Source organism: Poromitra crassiceps, assembly GCF_964638095.1.
Source record: "Poromitra crassiceps genome assembly, chromosome: 12".
In the NCBI taxonomy this organism is placed as follows: Eukaryota; Metazoa; Chordata; class Actinopteri; order Beryciformes; family Melamphaidae; genus Poromitra; species Poromitra crassiceps.
The window spans coordinates 5,751,724-5,764,223 of record NC_139632.1 but is presented as its reverse complement, the minus strand read 5'-3'; the positions used below and the strand labels follow the sequence as shown (position 1 = coordinate 5,764,223).

At 51.5% G+C, this 12,500-nt stretch overlaps 1 protein-coding gene and 1 long non-coding RNA gene across 2 annotated transcripts in view; both read left to right on the top strand.

Annotated features, from left to right (window-relative positions):
- mast2 (microtubule associated serine/threonine kinase 2) overlaps positions 1 to 3,743 on the top strand; it is a gene marked incomplete at its 3' end in the record, with an annotated part of 242,782 nt that extends 239,039 nt beyond the window's left edge. The window contains 2 exon segments of the mRNA XM_083648326.1: positions 915 to 1,438; positions 1,749 to 3,743. Coding sequence (XP_083504452.1) covers positions 915 to 1,438; positions 1,749 to 3,743 — 2,519 coding nt within the window.
- Positions 3,744 to 7,369: 3,626 nt separating this feature from the next.
- On the top strand, positions 7,370 to 9,376 carry LOC310787095. Its single transcript, XR_014553245.1, has 2 exons — positions 7,370 to 7,590; positions 7,665 to 9,376. It is a non-coding gene; the product is annotated as an uncharacterized lncRNA (long non-coding RNA).
- The last annotated feature ends 3,124 nt before the right edge of the window (positions 9,377 to 12,500 follow it).

Sequence of the window (12,500 nt, the reverse complement as noted above, 5' to 3'; positions counted from 1 at the left end):
CATACAGTCTGTACCATTCAGTCTGTACCATACAGTCTGTACCATGCAGTCTGTACCATACAGTCTGTACCATGCAGTCTGTACCATGCAGTCTGTACCATACAGTCTGTACCATGCAGTCTGTACCATGCAGTCTTGCAGATTTCAGACACACACAGTCACACACAGACATACATTCAGCTCTCATTTATTATGAATGAGTGGTGAATGTGTAAATAACCCCCACATTGATCAATGTGTGGTGTTTTTTTTTTTATTACTATGATGGACGATAATAGGATTTGCTTTGATGTATATTGCTGTGTGTGTGTGTGTGTGTGTGTGTGTGTGTGTGCGCGTGTGTGCGTGTGTGTGCATGCTTTTGTGTTTTTCGTGTACAGTATGTATAGAGAGGCAAAGTGACCGCCTAATTCCTGCTTCAGCACTGTACCAGAGATTTTCATCTGCCATTTATTTTCCCATACACAGTTCATAAAATGTGTATAAAACTAGTTTTACTGGTTCAAACTAAACGGTACGGATATATTTAGAAACAGGAGAGATTGCATAACATTTCACTGGGACCGAAACGTTAAAAAAATGCGGGTTTAAAGAAAATATTTTTTCGACGTTGTTTTTTTAAGTTTTGGTCCAAGTGAAATGTTCTATGGTCTCTCCCGATTATAGCGTTAGCTGAACCGTTTGGTTCGATGAAGTACAACTTATTTCATAAGTATTTTACGAAATGTCTATGGGAAAATAAATGGCGGATGAAAATCTCTGGTACAGTGCTGAAGCAGGAAGTGACGTTCCACTTCTGTCTTTCTCTGTATGTGTCTGCATGTTTCTGTGTTTCCATATATGCCCATGTTTATGCCTGCGTGTCATGCCATGCATTGTGTCTCTGTATTCTGTCTCCTCCCTGCCCTGGACAGTCGGTGGAAACTCGTCCCAGAGCAGCTCACCGAGCTCCAGCGTCCCGAACTCCCCGGCCAGCTCGGGCCACATCCGGCCCAGCTCCCTCCACGGCTTGGCCCCGAAGCTCCAGCGCCAGTACCGCTCGCCCCGACGCAAGTCGGCCGGCAACATCCCCCTGTCCCCTCTGGCCCGCACGCCTTCGCCCACGCCGCAGAGCAGCTCACCACAGCGCTCGCCCTCGCCGCTGCCCGGCCACGCCATGGGGGGCCAGTCGTTCCCCGTCAAGCTGCACTCCTCCCCTCCCCTGGTCAGGCACATCTCCAGACCCAGCGAGCCTCCTCGCTCGCCCCTCCTCAAGCGGGTGCAGTCGGCCGAGAAGCTGGCCTCCTCCCTCTCCTCCTCGCCCTCGTCTCCGTCGGGGGGCGGGGCGGCGGGGGCGGCGGCGGTGGTGGGGGGCTGCCGTAAGCACAGCCTGGACATCTCCCACTCAGAGTTCAAGAAGGAGATGCTGCAGAGGGACCCCAGCCTGCAGAGCCTGCAGGTATCCAAGCACTAGAGACCCACCTCAGGGCCCAATCCAACAAAAACACAATCATATAATAATACTGTGTCCGTGATATTGTCACAGTAAAATAAATGTATAAAATCAAAGGGGAATACCAACATTTCAGATGTAAAAAATAATAGTTGCCTACTGTATGACATTTAGGCTTTGGTTGTTCCCTATATGCACTCTTGCATAGAACTGTTCTATTGGATTCTATATGTAGTTAGTCATTTCATATTTTTTCCTGATCCATAGGAATGTATTGGTATTATAACAAAGTTATGGTGTATCTTGTTCTCTCCAGGAGTCGGCCAGCGAGGGTCTGCTGTCGTCAGCGGGACGTGGAGGTGTGGAGAAGGGCAGCCTGCAGAAGCACTCCTCCTCGTCCAGGAAGCTGGGACGACAGGAAGGGGACGGCGGCGCCCTCGGCAGCAGCACGGCGCCCGGCTCCCTGGGCCTGGTGCCCGGGAAGAGCAAGCTGAAGGACAAGCTGTCGGCCATCAGGCAGGACAGAGCCGAGCGGAGGGAGTCACTGCAGAAGCAGGACGCCATACACGAGGTGGACTCGTCGGAGGACGAGACGGACGAGGGCTCAGAGGACAGCCAGGACGGACGCCGGGCGAGCACCTACACCCCTCCTCCCCTGCTGCGGCCCACCACCGTGCGGACAGGCCCCGGAGGCACGCTGCCCTCTCTCTGCCTCGCCTCGTGCCCCTCCTCCCACGCCACGTTCACACACACGGCGCCCTCACAGTTAGGCAGGCCCACTCCCTCGCACACGCTCCCTCCCTCCAGCGCAGAGGCCACGCTCGGCGAGCAGACGCCCGCTCAGACCGCATCTTCTCTGGGAGTGAAAGACGGGAGCTCAGCCGCGTCCACGGAAGACGGTGTACGACAAGACAAGAAGGCTCCTCCAGAGCCCAGTGGTGGTGCCACCAAGCCCACCCAGACCCCCCTTCCCTTCTCCACTCCAGGCAGTGCGTTCATCTCAGTCAGCAAGGACCCCTTCCTCAAGCCAGCTCCTCCCCAGGACTTGAAAAGCCCCCGGGGGAAGACTGGCTCATCAGAGCCCGGGGGGACCGAGGACAGCCCCAGAACCACCACCCACACGACCACCGTCACCACCACCACCACGACCACGACCCCCACGACCACCACTCCTGGAAGCAGCGATGGCCGAGAGGCGGCCCGCACGCCTTGCTCTTCTCCAGGCATCCCGAAAGAAAAAAAGGAGGCAGACAACCGGAGACAAGCCCAGAGCATGGCTGCTGCTGCTGCTGCTGCTGCTGCCAGTCTGAACGCACCCTCCACCTCCAGCTCCACTTCTAGTTCAGGCTCCCCATCTCCTGCCCCTGAGAGCGGCGTGGACAAAGTGGTTTCCCAGCTGGCGCCCGTAGCTCAGAGTGTTCTGGGGCCGGTCCAACTCACCAGCCCCGCAGACAAGACCTCCAAGGAGCAGAAATCATCTCGAGGAGGTGGCACCCCTGATGTCCCGCTCACCGCCGACCCGCCCTTCTTCTCCTCCAAACAGCCTGCGAGCCCTCAGCCATCGCCTCGCCTGTCCAGACAGAAGATGGAGCCACTCGCTTCCCCCACGCCACCACAGAGGATGGCCAGACCCTCCGTTCAGAAAGACTGCACGACCCCGGCGCAGCAGGCCTCCCGCAAGGACATCCCAGAAAGCCCCGTGCCTGGGTCTGAAGGCAGGTCCATGCCTGGGTCTGAAGGCAGGTCCACGCCTGGATCTGAAGGCAGGTCCACGCCTGGGTCTGAAGGCAGGTCCACGCCTGGATCTGAAGGCAGGTCCACGCCTGGGTCTGAAGGCAGGTCCACGCCTGGGTCTGAAGGCAGGTCCACGCCTGGGTCTGAAGGCAGGTCCACGCCTGGGTCTGAAGGCAGGTCCATGCCTGGGTCTGAAGGCAGGTCCACGCCTGGGTCTGAAGGCAGGTCCACGCCTGGGTCTGAAGGCAGGTCCACGCCTGGGTCTGAAGGCAGGTCCACGCCTGGGTCTGAAGGCAGGTCCACGCCTGGGTCTCAAGGTGCTGCCGGCTCTGCATCATCTGCACTGAGGCCGGGGGCAGCAACTGCTCCGCCCGCCCCCAACACGTACCCCAGCACCTCGCCAGCACCTGAGCCCGCCCCCAACACGTACCCCAGCACCTCACCAGCCTCTGAGCCCGCCCCCAACACGTACCCCAGCACCTCGCCAGCACCTGAGCCACAGCAGCGCAAGAGGGCCGAACCGCCGACAGGCCCCGCCTCCTCGCAACATGACAAAACCACCAGCAAGAAGACGTAGCAGCAACGGCGACAAACAAAAAAAAACAAGAACAAATGCACCGATCACACCACTTAATGCTGGCTTGAGATTTTAAAACTCACACAAACTGCATGTTTGTCAGAAAACCACCTATTAGTAACGCCACACTAACCCGAGGGTTTGACCGCCGACGCAGAAGAAAGGTGGGGAAGGAGAGCAGGAGCTATCAGAAGTGGAAGGCAGAAACACATTTAGTAGTTCTAGTTCCATTCCGGCTGTTTCTCTTCTCTTTATGTTAGGGTGTTATGGCGGCCATGTTGGTGTCCTGACTGTGTTTGCATTCAGACCTTTTGACTAATTGTCATGAAAAGTTGCCGTTCTTCTTTCTCTCTCTTTCTGCAAAGATGTATGGGGCTAGAAATAAAGAGTCCAGTGGTCCATGCACACACACACACACACACACACACACACACACACACTCGTGAAATGTGGACAGATTAGAGACACACCTTCTCTCTTGCTAATGGTCTTCTTGCGCTGCCTCATTACCTTTCACCTTGAAGTCCACGTGTGCATTTCTCACAAGTAGATCAGGACGTGCCTTACAGAATACACTCCCTCTCCACCTCCTCTCCCTCTGTCCCTCTCCACCTCCTCTCCCTCTGTCCCTCTCCACCTCCTCTCCCTCTGTCCCTCCCTCTCTCTCCCTCTGTCCCTCCCTCCCCCAACGTGTGCACCCAACCACGACTGGAAAAAGGTGGTGCCTCAGCAATAAAGAGCAGCGTATGCTTAGCATACTGTGTAAATGCATTAGTGTTTTTAATAGGACTAAATCTGCACCGCGCACTCAGCACCGAGCTAACTAGCACGCAGCACCGAGCTAACTAGCACTCAGCACCGAGCTAACTAACACCCAGCACCGAGCTAACTAACACTCAGCACTGAGCTAACTAGCACTCAGCACCGAGCTAACTAACACTCAGCACCGAGCTAACTAGCACTCAGCACCGAGCTAACTAGCACTCAGCACTGAGCTAACTAGCACTCAGCACCGAGCTAACTAGGCCAAATTACATTCTCTCGTCTCCCGGCTCTAGTCCCCAATGATCCAGCGCTGCACGTCTGCAGGAGAATACAAGTATTCCCCAACCATGCGCCCGTTGACTGTGGGTGCTCCATGTTAAGTCCAGCATGTTACTGCTTACTTGGATTTGAGCATTAGTGAGAAGAGAACAGATATCTCTTTTCGTCCGTGTCGGAACACGACACGACGACACGGGCACTTTTATTGGGATTGTTTGGTCAGTGTACATGTACAGGTTGGCCCCGCCGGTCTGGCCCCCCCCACGTTACCCTTTCACCTCGAGACCCCTCGCCCCACTACCACCGCCCCGTGGATGGAACCTCCGACCGGGGGAAGAGGTCATGATTGGGATGCGCAACCGAGAACTTGTAGGTGCTTCATATGAAAGATTGAGATGCTTCAACGGTGTCTTAGTTACATGCACACATAATCAGTGATGCTGACAAACAGCCATGGATTTGAATAAACGGCTGTTTTCCAAAACTTAATTATCTAACTTCATACTCCTCTCCACATAGATAGACCATCAACACCTGTGATTTGTTTACCATATATTGTCATACAGCTCTTGAGACGTTTGACAACCCAGGATCCAAACTGAGTATCTTCAGTCTCTCCCTGGCTCTTTTAGACACACTGTTCTGTTGGACGGACATCTTTTTTATTTCTAGCCCCGGCTCTTTTCTGACCCGGCAGCCTCTGAAGGTTGCAGTTGTTTTATTTTTGGTATTTGGACCAACTTGCTGTGTTATTTCTGTCTTTATGCCTCTAATACTGTCAAGTTAGCAGACTTTACTTTGTATATGCGTGTGAGTGAGGGATGTGTTATTCTGTGTGTGGTTGTCTTATGTATATATGAGTATTTAAAGTTCTGTTCTGCATTTGTTTTATACCCTGTGTGTGCGCGCGCGTGAGAGTGTGTGTTTTAGGGTACACTTTGTTTAGGACACCCTCTACTGGTGTATGTACAGTAGGTGTAGCTATCGAAGTGTCTGTGTATGGAGGGGGGGGGGTGCGGGCTTTGCACAACCCTTTGATCTCATTTGTCCAATGAAAAATACACAAAAAACAAACGGAATCCAATCATATCTTTTGCTTTCAGACAGTTGTGAAGTTGTCGACCAGTGGTGCTGCTCCTCACTGCTCTGTCAGACAGGGTTGAACTTCACGTCACTGCTCAGGCAGTCAGGACACACCACCTTCAATTTCTTCTTACGCTAATTAGTTCATGTTTTCCCTCTCGTCATTGCTTTCTGTTTTCTGATCACAACAATCAGTTGTTTGTTTTGATTTTTTTTGACACATTTCAATGAAAATCATCTTTCAAGATTGACAAAACTGAATTTGTGAGCGCATGCAAATAGGTCCGTTCAACTGCTCCTGCAGTGTTACTGAGAACGCTTCAGTTGAACTGAGTGGAATGCTCCCTCAGTGTGTGTCTGTCTTGATACGTCGTTGGTGTCCCTGTTGGAGACGAAGCAGAACGCTGCTCGTTTAATGAGTTTAACCTCCAGTAGTTCAGTTTGATTTAAAGGCGTTTCTGGATCACTTAAGGACATCGCTAAACTGAATGCGACAATGATCTCACATCAAAACACTGACTGTGGCAATTTTTGTATTGTTTACATGATGATATTGTTATTTTTGTTGTCATTTTCTCAATGGAACTTTGATGCCTGTAGCAATCAAACCTCTTATCACAGGCTATGATGATTACCAACAGCTCTCCAACGTTTGATGAACCAGTCGTCTGTGATGGAGAGGATCTCTGTGGTCGCAGCAGAAGGGGAGTGGGAAGGAGGAAGAGTCAGCGGACATAATGTCCAAATCATCTCCACGCACGTCTGTGCAGACGTGCGTTACAGGTGTGCGCCTGTGTTCCCTGTGCAGACGTGCGTTACAGGTGTGCGCCTGTGTTCCCTGTGCAGACGTGCGTTACAGGTGTGCGCCTGTGTTCCCTGTGCAGACGTGCGTTACAGGTGTGCGCCTGTGTTCCCTGTGCAGACGTGCGTTACAGGTGTGCCTGTGTTCCCTGTGCAGACGTGCGTTACATGTGTGTCTGTGTTCCCTGTGCAGACGTGCGCCTGTGTTCCCTGTGCAGATGTGCGTTACAGGTGCGCCTGTGTTCCCTGTGCAGACGTGCGTTACAGGTGTGCCTGTGTTCCCTGTGCAGACGTGCGTTACAGGTGTGCCTGTGTTCCCTGTGCAGACGTGCGTTACAGGTGTGCGCCTGTGTTCCCTGTGCAGACGTGCGTTACAGGTGTGCCTGTGTTCCCTGTGCAGACGTGCGTTACAGGTGTGCCTGTGTTCCCTGTGCAGACGTGCGTTACAGGTGTGCGCCTGTGTTCCCTGTGCAGACGTGCGTTACAGGTGTGCCTGTGTTCCCTGTGCAGACGTGCGTTACAGGTGTGCCTGTGTTCCCTGTGCAGACGTGCGTTACAGGTGTGCCTGTGTTCCCTGTGCAGACGTGCGTTACAGGTGTGCCTGTGTTCCCTGTGCAGACGTGCGTTACAGGTGTGCCTGTGTTCCCTGTGCAGACGTGCGTTACAGGTGTGCCTGTGTTCCCCGTGCAGACGTGCGTTACAGGTGTGCCTGTGTTCCCTGTGCAGACGTGCGTTACAGGTGTGCCTGTGTTCCCTGTGCAGACGTGCGTTACAGGTGTGCCTGTGTTCCCTGTGCAGACGTGAGTTACAGGTGTGCCTGTGTTCCCTGTGCAGACGTGAGTTACAGGTGTGCCTGTGTTCCCTGTGCAGACGTGCGTTACAGGTGTGCCTGTGTTCCCTGTGCAGACGTGAGTTACAGGTGTGCCTGTGTTCCCTGTGCAGACGTGAGTTACAGGTGTGTGCCTGTGTTCCCCGTGCAGACGTGAGTTACAGGTGTGCCTGTGAAATAGATTAGCATGTGAGACTTGTGGAGAGGAAGCTGCTCCCATAATTTGTCACAGACTCTGAGATGTAAAGCTGAACTCTGTACTACCCCTCGGCCAATCAATCAATCAATCAATCAGCGCAGAGCTCCTCGTTGGCCAGGCGGTGTCACATGGCCCATTTTCTTTGTTGATACACCAACTACATTGGACGTTATTTCCACGCGCGTACACACACACACACACACACACACACACACCAAACGTCTCACACGTTGATGGTATCGACCTCCAGGGATTTGATTTTAACGACAATGGCTCAGTTTGGTCACGCTGTTCAGAGTAGTAGTTCTGATCTGGGGTCAGTCAACCGTCCCCTCAGGCTGTCAGAGTTCCTCCGTGGCGTTCTTATGGAAAGGTGCGCTGTTGTTGACTTCAGTCCCTGAGTTGTGATCTTCTGGAGATAATTGGGAGCTGCTGTGTGTCACCGGAGTAATCGTACACCAGCCAGCCCATCTGCTCCCAGCTGGTCGTCTCATTAGTCTTAACACGGACAGCTGCCTCGCACACAATGATCACTACTGGTGCCATCTACCTGTGCCAGCTGGGCCGTCTCCACTGACGCTATAAACAGACACAGTATGTGTATGTGTAGAGATGATGCTCCAGCCACTAACAGCACTCATGGTTCAGCGAATACAGTCAGTGATCACATTGATGCCATCCCCGCCCCCCTGTGCTTCTTGACCTGTGAGGACAGAGGTTCACAGGGACACGAAGCAAACCCACGTCCAACTCTTGGCACATAGAGAGTTACCACTTTAGTCTCTCTGGACACATTATTATAGTACTGTCCATGTCCCCAGCAGAGAGTTACCACTTTAGTCTCTCTGGACACATTATTATAGTACTGTCCATGTCCCCGGCAGAGAGTTACCACTTTAGTCTCTCTGGACACATTATTATAGTACTGTCCATGTCCCCAGCAGAGAGTTACCACTTTAGTCTCTCTGGACACATTATTATAGTACTGTCCATGTCCCCAGCAGAGAGTTACCACTTTAGTCTCTCTGGACACATTATTATAGTACTGTCCATGTCCCCGGCAGAGAGTTACCACTTTAGTCTCTCTGGACACATGAAGTACTGTTAGATGTCCCCACCAGGTACTCGCTCAGCCTCGCCTCGTTTCCACTGTGCACACACGTATCAGCCTAACCACTGTATGGACCATGTGACCATGGGGTCACACTATGACCGATTGTACCGCAGTACCCCCCAAAGCCACACCACCACCTCTGCTCGCTCCACACCAGATCCCCCCCCCCCCAATGTTTTAATGTGCAGTACGCTACGCTTATACAGTGTGTGTATCGGGAGGCCGCTGCTGCGATGGCCGACTTTTATCGACTTGACTCTTGCAGACTAGGGCGGTCTTTGCAAGGTGTGTGTGTGTGTGTGTGTGTGTGTGTGTGTGTGTGTGTGTGTGTGTGTGTGTGTGTGTGTGTGTGTGTGTGAGAGAGAGAGAGAGAGAGAGACAGACAGGGGAAGGAGATTCAGCCGAGCATAATAAAAGCTTGAGAAAGGGGCTATAAGAGGGTGAAAAAAAAAAAAAAAACATTGCTAGAGTAAAACCAGTGCAATATCTTTTTATTTGATTGTGGTAAAAGCATGTTGTTGTTCATCTTACCTTAAAACAATAAAGTTTTTTTAATGTATGCCTTTGGTTGTTCCGTCTCTTTATTGTGTTGTTGTGCAATGTTGCTCTCTGTCACTCCTCGCCTGTCTCTTCCTGAAGCTACATGCTGCCTCTAATGGTGACAACTGTATCCTGATGTATCAACAGAGGCACCCCTATAGGACGAATCAGCGTGACGTCACTTGCCACCCAGAAATGCGGAACCCCGCGGCAGTTATAGTATGAGTTGTGTCAAACAAACGTTAATATCTCAAAAACTATACATCACATCGCTTATATTTTGACATTCTGAGTGAGAGCAGAAGTAGCTCAAGGGTTTGATGTATAATACTTGCATGTCGTGTTAAAGTTGTGTGAACTGTCGCAGTTTTTAAAATGTAAACAGAGTCAAGCCGGCTAGAGCAGACACGCCTCGCGCCACTTGGGCTCCATAGGGTTCCATTGCCGTTGCCACCCAGTGACGCGGTTTGTTTACCAAAATGCTGCTCGGCTGATCCCTCATATACATTTAATTTAGAAAGTATATTCAATCTCGATTTATGGAATCGTTTTTCATTTTAAGTTTCATTCTGTTCAATTGTTCATTGTTCAGTAGCTCTGTTTGTCTAGAAATATGGTGTAGACCAGCAGGTGGCAGTATAATTACCGTTTTTGGCTGTAGCTAGGTCATGTGACGCAGTGGGGAGAGTGTATGAACCTGTCAATGGTATGAACCATATTTTCCAGGTGAGCTATTTGGGGCAACAGGGTCAACTTCGCTATAAGTAAGTTAGGAGTGTGCAGGGACTTTCTGGTTCAAGTAGTGAGTTGTTTCCAAATGTTTATTAAGGATCAGAAAAACGTTAGCATACGAGCTAATTAGCATTTCAGTACTCGACAGAGGTACAGTGAAAACATACTTTGTGTGTTAAATGCTAATGGGGTAACTAGTATTTAATATACTTTGTGTGTTGAATGGTATTGAAGCTATAATGTATTATTAGACTGATGACATTTGATGACTTATTTTATTTGGTTGTTGTGTTTATTATTTTATTGATATGTTTTATGTTTTGAATGACCTGTTTTATACTGAAGCACGGTGACCGGAGACACGGCTCTTTGAAAGCAGCACACAGTAAAAGTGTATAAACCATATTTTCCAGATGTTGTGTCTTCATTGACCTTCGGACGGGCAACATCTGTGCTACATCAGGCTTTTTATATGAGGGCAGCACTTTTTGGGGAGACCCACTGAACCAACATCTCAACACTCAAATCTGACAACTGGCCTCGCGATGAAACCGTACCCTGGTCAGTCTTCTTTTATTATTATTTTTATTTTTCAGCTCATGAAGGCAGCACTCTCCTCTCAAAAACACTCCACTCACATCTCATAAATGTGGTTAAATTGCCCCCCAACCCCTCCTCCTCCGTTCACGCCAAGCGTTTGATTCCTCGTCGTTTGTTCCCATCACGCCTTAGTGTCCGTCTGGAGAGGAGAAAAGTGGCAGTAAATTATCTGTAAACTCATTTCCCCCCCCCCCCCAGTTCCCCGTATTCTCAGTAAAGTGCCGTCATCCAGTCAGTTAAGCTATGATTTTTGCGGCTGCCGGCCCAGCGCAGCACTCCCTAATGGGGCTTCAAATGGGTCAGATCAGCGGGCTGTCTGGGTGGGGAGGGAGGGAGGGAGGGAGGGAGGGGTGTGTCTTGAGAGAGACAGCTTCAGTGCGTTTATGGGGGCTATAACGGCTAATCTGCGCAGCGCCGCAGGGCCACGGCGCTTCTCGGAAAACGGCCGGAAGAGGAGCGGGTAAAACGGGAGCTCCATTAGCTCTTCCCGCGCCGCGAGTGCACACCCCCCCTTTAGCTAACGCCCCCCCGCTGTCCCGCAGACGGACTTACGGGGTCAAGGGGCGCACCGCCTGATTTAAACCCCTCCTATACCACTGCATTCTGGGATAATTGGGTGCCTTGCTCTTCCCCCTCTCAGCCTCGCCCTCCCTCTTCCTCTCTGTTCCTTCACCCAGCCATCCATCCAGCCGTCCGCAGGGAGCTGTCAGAGTGGAAGGGCCTCTCTCTCTCTCTCTCTCTCTCTCTCTCTCCTGGAGGTCCTGTGGGGATGCTGGTACGCCCGCAGATGGTGGTGGTGGTGGTGAGGTGCTCTGACAGCAAGTGAACAACCGTCGTCCCTGCACACACACACACACACACACACACACTCTCTCTCTCTCTCGTGTGACAGGCAGGCAGCGCGGGGTGATGAATTGCTGGCTTCGCCTGGCTCTGACACGGCTCTACATGACCGGGCAAATTCATTCCAGGCGGCCGAGGGAGAGACAGAGGGAGGGAGAGGGACGCATACAGGCGAGGAGGGCGAGGCAGGGCAGAAGGGCACACGGGAAAGTAGAAGAAGGGAGGAAAGGAGGGAGAGAGAGAGGCAAGAGGACATTACGGAGTGCAGAAGACCAACAGGGAGGAGGGGAGAGACATGCAGGGAGAGAGGGTGAGAGAGATGGATAGATGGGGAGTCTGGGAGTGGGCGAAAGGAGCACAAAGGGGGAAGTGTAACAACACGGCTTATGATTCGCCGGGGAGACGAGGAAGTAAAACTGTTATTGAAGTTTTTTTGCTGCTGTTGCCCCGAAGGTGCTTTGTCTTCAGGAACAGGGAGAGAGAGATGATGATGGGAGGAATACAGATGGAGTGAGTGAGTGATTTGCCATTTTGGTATGAATTCTGCCCGTCCAGAAATGCAGTAAATAAAATAAGCTGCATTAAGAAAGAAGTCTGGACCTCACTCATTTCTAAACCCTGCATGGCTATGGCCCTGCTACCGACAATAGAAGGCATCGTATAATACATAGTATCATTAGGATGAGAGTGGTTTGGGTTTGGGGGGCTCCACTGTAAGATGTCTTGTTGGCCCCAGAATGTTCAGAAACAGCCCTGTTTGGGAGTGCAGGTGAAAGAGGAGGATTCACAGGAGTCTTGAGAGGAACACAATAGCAGCATCATGTAAATTCTTTCATGTCCTGTTTCACCTCCTTCAGGGCAACAAAGTAACTTTTTCCTCTCTCTCTTTTCTTTTTTAACATCTCAGCTTCTTCGTTCTTTATTATTAATGAGTGGACCGAAGTGATTAGATCTGGCTCGTGATTGGCTGAG